Source organism: Castor canadensis, chromosome X (genome assembly GCF_047511655.1).
Source record: "Castor canadensis chromosome X, mCasCan1.hap1v2, whole genome shotgun sequence".
In the NCBI taxonomy this organism is placed as follows: Eukaryota; Metazoa; Chordata; class Mammalia; order Rodentia; family Castoridae; genus Castor; species Castor canadensis.
This window is the reverse complement of record NC_133405.1, coordinates 68,267,986-68,278,584: the sequence shown is the minus strand read 5'-3', so window position 1 is coordinate 68,278,584 and position 10,599 is coordinate 68,267,986. Positions and strand designations below refer to the sequence as shown.

The 10,599-nt window shown below is 35.4% G+C and overlaps 1 protein-coding gene across 1 annotated transcript; it reads left to right on the top strand.

The window, feature by feature from the left end:
• Positions 1 to 939: 939 nt before the first annotated feature.
• Positions 940 to 10,313, top strand: LOC141419451 (uncharacterized). Its single transcript, XM_074062252.1, is given in 4 exon segments — positions 940 to 996; positions 4,260 to 4,430; positions 4,432 to 5,215; positions 9,931 to 10,313. Coding segments are annotated over 4 exon segments (1,395 nt in total).
• Positions 10,314 to 10,599: the final 286 nt, after the last annotated feature.

Sequence of the window (10,599 nt, the reverse complement as noted above, 5' to 3'; positions counted from 1 at the left end):
ATAAATACAAGAGAATTACTTTTCAAATATATATTAGATAATTACTGAGTAGCATCAAGAGTTTAATTTCTAAAACTAGGCTAAAACTGAGATATTGAAATGAACTAAATATCATATAATATTTTAGAGAGCTCATGGACTTGTTAAATTAGAAAATGAATGTTTTACGGGTATAATTCCCTTTTGTATGCTTATAATTTTTCTTCTGGAATCTGTCACCACATAATTAAAAGTACAAACAATTTTCTGGCCTATTCACCAGTTTTCACAATCATAAAACAGTAGATCATCTGTCTCTGTGCCCTTCTGTAATTCTGTATACAAACATTTTATTCTTTCTAGATGAAATGTTCTTGAGAAGTAAAAATAAGGATAAGTTAACCTAATTTATATAGTCCTACTGATTACACAGTGCCCTTTAAAAACAATAAATATCACTTGATCACTTCCACTGGTAGAAGAATCTATTATAAAGTGATTTTGAGACCACGGAAATTAAAATTATTATGTAAAACTTTGCCATGTACTCATTACTATTTATAGTCACTTAAACACCCTTTCATGTAAAGTGCCCTGGAAAGTAAAGCAAAAAATAAAGGGAGAAAGGATTATGCAAAAATATAAATTGCATATTCATCAAAAAGCAAGTATAAACTAATTAGCAGATTTCAATATTTATTGATTAAAAGTCACATTACAACTTTATTGCAAGAGTATTGCAAGTTTAGAACAAAGTTATGGAGTATGAATAAATAATTTAACAAGCAAAATTGCTTAAAAAGAAGCTATTCCAGATAGCTAACTCTTCAATGAAATAATCTACTGACACACATTACATAATGATGAAGAGTGGGAAACCACTGGCTCTGCATATTGCTCTCACCACTATTTCTGTAATCAAGCTCAAGTTTCATTGTCTTAAATTCAGTAATTGATTGGATGCCGCAGAAAGCAGTATTTGAAGAAAGATTAATCGAGGGGGTGAATTTGATCAAGGTACATTATATGCATGTGTATAACACAATGAAACACATTTGTACAACTAATTTGTGCTAATAAAGAGAAAACTTAAACAAACTCAAAAACTTTTAAAAATAAAAAAGAAATCAATATCTGTATTTGGCTGTCTAATGAAACTCTGGAGGCAGCACTAACACTAACGATATAACCAAAATTTCCAGACTAGTTGAAAGTAGTAACTCCTGTCATCACTGAGTAGGCTATGTGCTAGAAAGAAAGAAAGTACTAAAAATATTTCTTTTATTATCTGCCATACTTCCTCTGTTCATGCACTTAAAGTTATCAAGGTTTACCAACCTACAAGTTAACCATGGATGATAGACCCTTCAAACTCAGAGCTCTATCTTTTCTTACAGAACACAGGCATATAGGTGCTGTGCTTTATGCAAACTGCGTTTTGGCCCTCAATAGAGAATTCCCTGTGATTTGGTGTAACAACTGCCAGGAAACAACTACTGTAAGTAATATCACCATTTTAATATTGGTCAGCAGCAGACAAATATAAAAAACTCACACTGTCTATTATTTAAGTGTATTCATCAATTTTAAAAAGTGCATTCATTACAGTGAAGTTTCTGTATAAAAATTCTTAGTGTAAAATATGAATACCCTTTCCAGAAAACAGAATAATAAAATTCATATAGAAAAAATAGACAAATAAGGAGGATAATAATTAACCTCCTCTTCACTTTGCTGCACTAGCTAGAATGATCAAGTCTGGTATGATAAGTGGACACTTAACACATGCAGATCATTCTTTCTTTAAACATTGAAAGGATGGTATCAGCATTAATTGGACTAAAGAAATATATAATTTCATAAGATACAATTATTACTCATGTATTTATAATTTATAGAATCCACTTGGAAGTTTACTTAACTGCTTCAGATAAGTTTCTTCTTATTCTCTTCACATTTTAAAGTGTATAAAATAGTTTAGAAAAAGCTATAGTAAAATTCAAAATGCTAAATATTGCTAACTTTTGATTCTAAAAGCCATTATTTTTCATATTTTTATTTAGCTTGATCATATAATCTTGTACAGGCAGAAACAAAGAAAGAGTAACTAAAGCAGCAGTATCACATTGAAAACTTCAGGATAATATTTAGCAATTTCATGGTGTGTTATCAACTGGAAGATGACTTTAGATACTTTCAAAATCATCTTTTACTTTTAAATATTTTTAGGAGAAACAGTTGTGTCTATTCAGTACTCTTCTAATTTTATTATTTTTTGGTGACAATGGAATATCTCATCACTTGATTAAAATAGGCTTTCCCTAAGAACATTTCCATAAAATGGTCATAAAACAATATAAATGGTCCTATAAAATTGCTACACATTAAGCACATTTGTGAAAAAGTAAGTTAAATATAATTTAGAAGACTTCCCAGGAATATAGAATGCTGCAGGAGACACTTTGAGAAATGGTCTGACAGTCCCTATGATGGTTGCAGTTACAATATGATTTAGTATTTTTCACTCTAAGGTACATACTCAAGAAAAATATAGGACTGGCAGTGTGACTCAAGCAGTAGAGCACCTGGCTAGCAAGCACAAAGCCCTGAGTTCAGATCTCGGTACCACCAATAAAAAGAGAGAAATGTAAACAATATGTCTATGAAAAGACTTAGACATGAATTTTCATAATGGCTTGATTTCTAAAATCAAAAAAAAAGGTGAAAACACAAATCTCCATTAATTAATGAATGGATAAACAAAATGTGACATATCCATACATTGGCATATTATTTGACCACAAAAAGAAATGAAATACCAATACATGAAATAACATAAAGACACTTTGAAAATATTATGATAAGCTAGACACAAAAGGCCACACATTGTGTGATTTTATTTATATGAAATGTCCAGAGTAGGCAAACCATTGAGGCAAATAATATCTAAGTGGTTACAAGAAGATAAATTAATTATGATTCTCTGAGAATGAATATTTGAAGGAGCTCCAACTCCATTTCATGTCCTTCAGTGGCTTCTAGGCCCCTAGTTTTTACCATAATTACAAGTTGCTGGTTTTCAAGGACATTTTGAAATTGGAGAAGAGAGTGATGAGAATAGGGCAAATTAGAATGCAACAAAGTTCACTATTATTAAAAATTCTGCTGACCCCAAATTACTTCAAACCTTTGGTTTATATCTAGAGTCTTGAAAAAGTTGATGTTGGCATTTCTATCAGTTTCTTATTGTTTTTATAGTGGAGGGATTTTCTTGGATCCTTATTCTGACATTTTTGCTAGTGTTCTGGGATTTATTTTTAGAGTGATGAAAATATTACAAAGTTAGATAGTGGTGATGATTGTAAAACACTAGATATACTAAAAACATTAAAGAGTGATTACAGTATATAAATATAATGTGTTTTATTATTTATATATGATCATATACAATAAGGCCAACATGTCAGCAGATGATCACCATTGAAAATAGTTTGTTATATTCATAAGAGAAAGGGGCATGCCATAACACTGAGGGGAAGGGAAGGATGTATGGGTAAGCACCAAAGTGAGTGATATGAGGTAGGACAAGCAAGCTAGTTTGAGTAATTTCGATGAGTTCTGGGGCATAGGTTCTTTCCTAAATTGCCTGGTACCTGCTCCTAGAATTATTAGAGCAGGCAGACAGGAGCCAGGAGTGTGAGGTGGTTAGAGGTATGGACTCTAAACTGGTTGGTTTTCATTTGAAAGATGTGTTCACAAGCGAGCTTTTTTTATCTGTAGGAAGTGGCTAATGTCATAAGAAGAGTCCCTCCAAGGTCAGTAAAGTCCTAGATGTAAAAGCATTAGAATGCAGAAAATAAAAGATGTGGTTAATGTAATTATATATGTGTGTATATCAATTAAAAAGATTTCTCAGAGCCTTTAATAGACTTCTATACATTGTGAAGCTCTAAGAGATTTGTATATTATACTCCAAAATTATTTGCTATGGAATCATGTGGGTTTGGGGGGGTATGTATTTTTGATGAGGTTATAGGAAATGCATACTGGAAAACACTAGACTAAAATAATCCTTTCTTTAAGAAAGAGGTAATACTTTGGAGGGTTCTTTATATTTCTTAATTTATTTGGAGGAATCCAAATATGTCTGTAGTGTCCACGTTAGTGCTATTTTAGACCTACATATATGTAAGATAAAATGTGTCAAAAATGTGACCAGGGTATGAAATGTGTTGACATAGTGAATTGAAGTGTTTCTTGGAACTTAAATTTTCTTTCAGATTGTTTCTGTGAATCCGAACTTCCAATACAGACGTGCTCAAAATATTTCTAATGAGTTCATCTATTTTCATCCTATTGATGTGGAAACTTGGGAAAAGGTCAGAAGACAAAATGAACAGAGACGAACTATGACCTCCCATCAGCACACCCAAGAAGGTATCCATCAGAGGGGACCTGGGGATTATCAGTCAGGTGGTGATGGTTGCCACCCCCACACTAACTAAAGAGGTAGAGAGCATTGCCCTTTTAAGACCAAAAACTTCAGGGCTTCTTTGCCTAGAGAAAATGCCAGTTAAATCTTCAAGGGTCTCAGAATCTCATCTCTTAGACGTTACAGGAATTGCCAGTCCAGAGGAAAGGGGGAAAGGCACCACAACACTTGTTGCTGGTGTTCCTGGAAAGAAGGAGTTAGATGATACAGAAATTCCAACTTTGAAATTCACTGGCTTTATACACCTGGAGGCTTTAATAAATAAATGTTCACCATCCTCAGAACACAGTCACCCAGGAACCCCAAGAAATCTGTGGATAGAATCTCCAGAAAATGCAGAGTCCCCAGGAAGTGATGACCTGGAAGTAGCAAGAAGCATGTATCCTTTTAGAGAAAGTTCTATCTTTTGGCATTCCTGGGCAGAGCTCACAGGAGCACCACTGAATAGTGATGGCCTCCATATTCTTCAATCTACTCTTACTGAAGAAGAGAGAGAGAATGGCAACCACCAGCCAACACCAGAGGAGAATCAAGCAACCACTTCACCCAGGTATCACAATATCCAGGCTTTGCAAGGCCCTTTCCCATTGCTTCCCAAGAAACCTAAACTCCAGCAGAGGCGCAGTCATAGCCTACCACCTTACAGTGATGGCAGGAGCCAAAACCTAAATGCACCCGAGTTGATGTTAAATCCAGAGGACACATACTACTTCTTCCCAAGCGATGATGATTTTCCCATAGGAGGTAAGATTTTTTAAATTGTTATAACTACTTTTGTGAATTAAGTATAGTCTTCCATTAGAAAATTTATTTCAAACTTATCACCTGGAAATCTATATTTTTCTATCCCATAGATCAGCTTTTCTAATAGAATTGGTGACTGCTCTACAAATTTGAGCCTTAGATTTAGTGATTATTGTCTGACTTTAAGTTGGATAAATTCATTCAGACACTATTTAATAATCATGGGAAAATAACCCTAAATATACAGGCTTCCTATTACTTCAAAGGTCTGGAACAAATATTTTCTTCAAAAGAATAACTTCCAGTTAGGTGAGTGATCTTGAGAAAATGACTAGTCCTCACTCAATCACAGTGTTAACCCACAGAATCAAAAAAATAATAATTTGCCCTCTAACACACCCATTGTGCAGTAACTAGTAATAGAGGCTTAAATTAGAAAATGAATGGTGTAATGGACAGGACTTCACTGGTTGAAAAACAAATAACTTCTCTGCTTTCTTCTATAAGTGAGCACCCTAGTGAACAGAAAGTATAAATTTAAAAATGAACCATTAATATTATGGCCTATACTTGCTTAAAGGTAATATTAATGAAAGAATGTATAATGTATTTTAAAATCCTAGTTTGAAATTTGCTATTAGCTATAGAGTAACATTTTTGTTTTTACCATTACTGCTATTTAAGCATACACAAAAATGCTACCAAGAATATCGAATAGAATTAGAAAATTTCCTTTCTTACTTATGTTCTTATCCTGACTCTATAACTTCATCAAAAGTGTGTCATTAATTAGAAATTTTTCTTAGAAATAGCCCCACCAAATCACTGAAAGTAGTTTCAGAGAAGAATCTGGAAACTAAGCCAAACTTTGTGTGGAAATCATGAGTTGGCCCATTCTATAATGTTTCTTTCTGTACACATATTTAGGACTCTTTAAAGTTATTTATTACAGATTGAAATTTAAGTATAACCCAAGATCAGCTAAGATTACACCATTGCTCAAGATGCTCATAAAATTGTCTCAACCTCAATCTTACATTTAATACCCTCATCGAAAGTTCTGCAAACTCCTGATGCTTCCATTCTCATGGTTACCCCTTCTCTGATTTCTTGTTCCCAGTAAATTCTTGATTGCATTAATTACTCATACTTCAAAAGAGATAAAATTGCATATGGAATATGTTTGTTCCTATAAGTCCTGTAGCCACCCATCTCTGTAATTTCTCATTGGTCAACACCCTTCTGCAGCCTTCCTCCAAGTACAGTGTTGCTCAGATCCTCTTGCCAACTTCCTACTCTCCACTACCCCCAAATTTCTGGTCATTGTGTGGTATCATTCAGGCATTTTTACTCTGTCCATTTTTTAAACCTGAAACAGTTGATTGAGTTAATTTGCTAATTAATGAAATTCTATCATTTGCAAGTAAATGGATGGAACTAGAGAACATCATTCTGAGCGAGGTTACCCAGGCTTGGAAGACCAAAAATCATATGTTCTCCCTCATATGCAGACTTTAGATCTAGGGCAAATACAGCAATGCTGTTGGACTTGGGTCACATGACAAGGGGAGAGCACATACGGGAGGTATGGGGATGGGTAAGAAATGCAAAACATGAAAGTGTTTGATGTCCCCACTGCAGAGGAACTTATACAGAAACATTAAAGTAACAGAGGTCAATATGAGAAGGGGATCAGGAACTAGTGAAAAGGTCAGTTAGAGATGAATCAACTTGGGCTATAACATATTTGTACATGGAAGCAATGTTTGGAATCTCTCTGTATAGCTACCCTTAACTCAACGAGCAAAAACACTTTGTCTTCCTTATTATGCTTATGTCTTCTCTTCAACAAAATTAGAGATAAGGGCAGAACAGGTTCTGCCTGGAAGCGAGGGGTGGGGGTGGTAGATGGTGGGAGTGGGGGACAGGGGGGATAAATGATCCAAACAATGTATGCACATGTGAATAAATGAATTAAAAGAAAAGAACAGCAAACTAGTAAAAAATTAAAATATAAAATAAAAGGTTACATACTGTGGTAACATTGCCATGTGATTGTAAATTGCTGAAGTGATTGGACTGGGATCAAATTTGGAAATGCTTATCTGTCTTTTTTATTTATAATTTCTTCTCTTGGTGGAGGAATTAAGTCCATTAACATTAAGTGTTAGTACTGATAGGTATGTGGTGATTCCTGTCATTTAGTTGTCTTAGTTGTTTGAAGGTTTGATTGTGGGTACCTAAATCGAGGTTACTCTCTACTTTCTTGCTTTTTCTTTTCCTGTAGTTTGGTACTTCCTGCCCTTTCATGGTTATGTTGGGTTTCACTTTCTGTGTGCAGAAAGTGTTTTAGTTTCTGCTTATCATGGAAGACTTTTATTGCTCCATCTATTTTGAATGATAGTTTTGCTGGGTAGAGTATCCTAGGGTTGAAGTTATTTTCATTCAGTGCCTGGAAGATCTCACCCCAAGCTCTTCTTGCTTTTAATGTTTCTGTTGAGAAGTCTGCTGTAATTTTGATGGGTTTACCTTTGTATGTTGCTTGTTTTTTTCTCTCTTACAGCCTTCAATATTCTTTCTCGAGTCTCTGTACTTGTTGTTTTAATGATAATATGCCATGGGGTAGTTCTATTTTTGTCTGGTCTGTTTGGTGTTCTGGAGGTCTCTTGCATCTGCATGGGCATAGATTTCTCTAGATTTGGGAAATTTTCTGTTATTATTTTGTTGAATATATTGCTCATTCCCTTTGCTTGCACCTCTTCTTCTTCAATGCCCATGATTCTCAGGTTTGGTCTTTTGATGGAGTCCGTGAGTTCCTGCATTTTCTTTTCACAGGTCTTGAGTTGTTGAACTAATAGTTCTTCAGTTTTTCCTTTAATTACCATTTCATCTTCAAGTTCTGAGATTCTGTTCTCTGCTTGTTCTAGTCTGCTGGATTGGCCTTCCATTTTGTTTTGCATTTCTGTTTCATTCTTTTTTCTAAGGTTTTCCATATCCTGGGTGATTTCCTCTTTAATGTTGTCTATTTTCATCCTGAGTTTATTTATCTCTTTATTAATTGGGTTCTTTGTTTCACTTTTGTGTTTATATAGTGCTTCTATGGTTTCTTTTATTTCTTCTTGTGCTTTCTCAAATTCTCTATTTTTGTTGTCTTGGAATTTCTTGAGTGTCTCTTATACATTTTGGTTGACCATATCCAATATCATCTCTATGAAATTCTCATTGATTACCTGTAGTATTTCTTCTTTTAGATTATTCTTGTGGGCTTCAATGGGTTCTTTGGCATAGTTTGTCTTTGTTTTGTTGGAGTCTGGATCTGAGTATGTGTTTTCTTCCTTTCCCTCTGGTTCCTGTACTAATTTTTGCTGTGGGGAATCTGGTTTCCCTGTTTTTTCTGTCTTCCCATCATTGCCCTTGGTATTGTTACTTTCCCTGTACTGTGTGCAATTAAGTATTTTCTAGCTTGTAATAATAACAACGGTGATATTTAGAATGGAAGGGTGAGAGGAAAGGGAAAGCAAAGAAGGTAAAGAAAAAGGGAAAAACAAATAAACAAACAAGTAAAAACAAACAAAAAAGTGTCAAAGGTATAAACAGGGAAAGATAGTGTACTAATCAACAGTAAGCTAGACAGGCATTACAGAGACAGAGAGAGGATTAAAAAAAATCTCCAAGTTCAAATGCAATAAAGTTTCAGTCTTAATAATTTTGGTGTTAGTTACTCAGCCTCCAATCCTGGAGATGGTGTCTCAGAAGTAGTTCTGTCATTTTCTCATCAAAGGGGAAAAAAACCAAAAAAACCAAAACAAAACAAAACACCACAAAGTGTCCCAAGTTCAAATGCAATACAGTTTCGGTAAGTTTTTCAGCATGCAGGTGTAGTTCAGTTGTTGTCTCATCAAAGGAAGAGAAAAAAAAATAGTTTGGAGACAGCTTTGTGAATGTCTATCTGAGGCTGCAGCTCACCTGCCTGCTACTGTCAGCCAGCTGTTGCTGCAGGCTTTATTGATTGCAGATCTCAGGAGTGAGCTTAACACTCACCTAGCCCCTCAGGCTTTGTTTACTTAGAGTTCTCCTGGATGCAGTCACCACTGTTACAAGCTTTCCCCTTTCCAAGCACACTGGAGGAGGTGGCGCTACACCGGCCTTCCCTGGCCGGCATGTTTACTTACAGTTCATGTGGGAAGTGACCCTTCCCCCCTCTCTTGTGGAGTTTTCCTCCCACCACCACTTTTACAAGCTTTCCCACTCCTGATTGCTGGGCGGGTACCACCACTCCTGCCTTTTCTGGCTGGCTTGTTTATTTACGGTTCTGTGAGGGATTGTCCCTCCCACCCTCTTTGGTGCTCAGGGCACCCCACCCTCTTTGCTATGAGTCTTTTTTGTTGTTGTTGTTGTTTATTATTCAGTTTGGTTTTTTTCTCTTTTTTCCCTGGGTGGGGGTTGGTCTGTCCAGGGGGCTATGCGGATCTGGCCCAGGATTGTCTATGAGAGTACCACTTGCCACTTAGCTCACCTGGTGGTCTGCGTCTTCCCAAGAAATCTGGGAGCTGGCATCTGGCAGCACAGGAGCCCTCCTGGTTTCTCCATTTAATGTGGAATGGGGATGTTATGTGTGGGCTGGGAGTGTGGAGGAGTCAGAGTTTTTCTAGTTTCTTCTCAAAACAATTTTATCTTCAATCATTTAAAAAACAAATGTTAATTTTATGTTTTAGAAAACACAAAGGAAAAAAACAAAACTGAAGATGTCTGGAAAAGTGCCATTTTGTCAGGTTCTGGAGAACATCTTCCTATCAATCCAAGCTTTTAGAATTCTGCAATGTGGAGCAACATTGGACTTCTTGAAGATAATGCTGGACTTCCCAGGGGCAACATTAGAGTTCCAAGAAATAATTTCAGTAACCTCTCTATAGTCAACATTCAAGTTTCCATGGGTAATCTTGAAGTTCCTAGAGACCATGTTGGAGTTTTCAGGGGCAGTGCTCTTGGAGTTCCCATTGGTAATGTTGAAACTCTCAAGCATAATGTTGGAAATACCAGACATATTATTTCCTCTCCACTTACTGAATTGTCAAAGATTGGTGAACACCAGTTATAAAAATTGAAATTTTACAAAATAGTCTTGATAGTCAAAGAAACAAACCAAGACAAAGACACAAACTAAGAAACAAAACAAAACATCAAAGCAGAAGTGTACTGAATATAACAACTCAAAATAACAAGTGGGATTTCTAAATTTAGAATGCATACATGAATATATAATTACACTTATGATAGTCTTCATCATAATTTTTGGAACAAGATTGGAGCTTATTTACTAGTTTTTCTGTATGGCAATCATCAATTACCTATGGGAAAACATGATTGAGAGGATATGTTGTAGA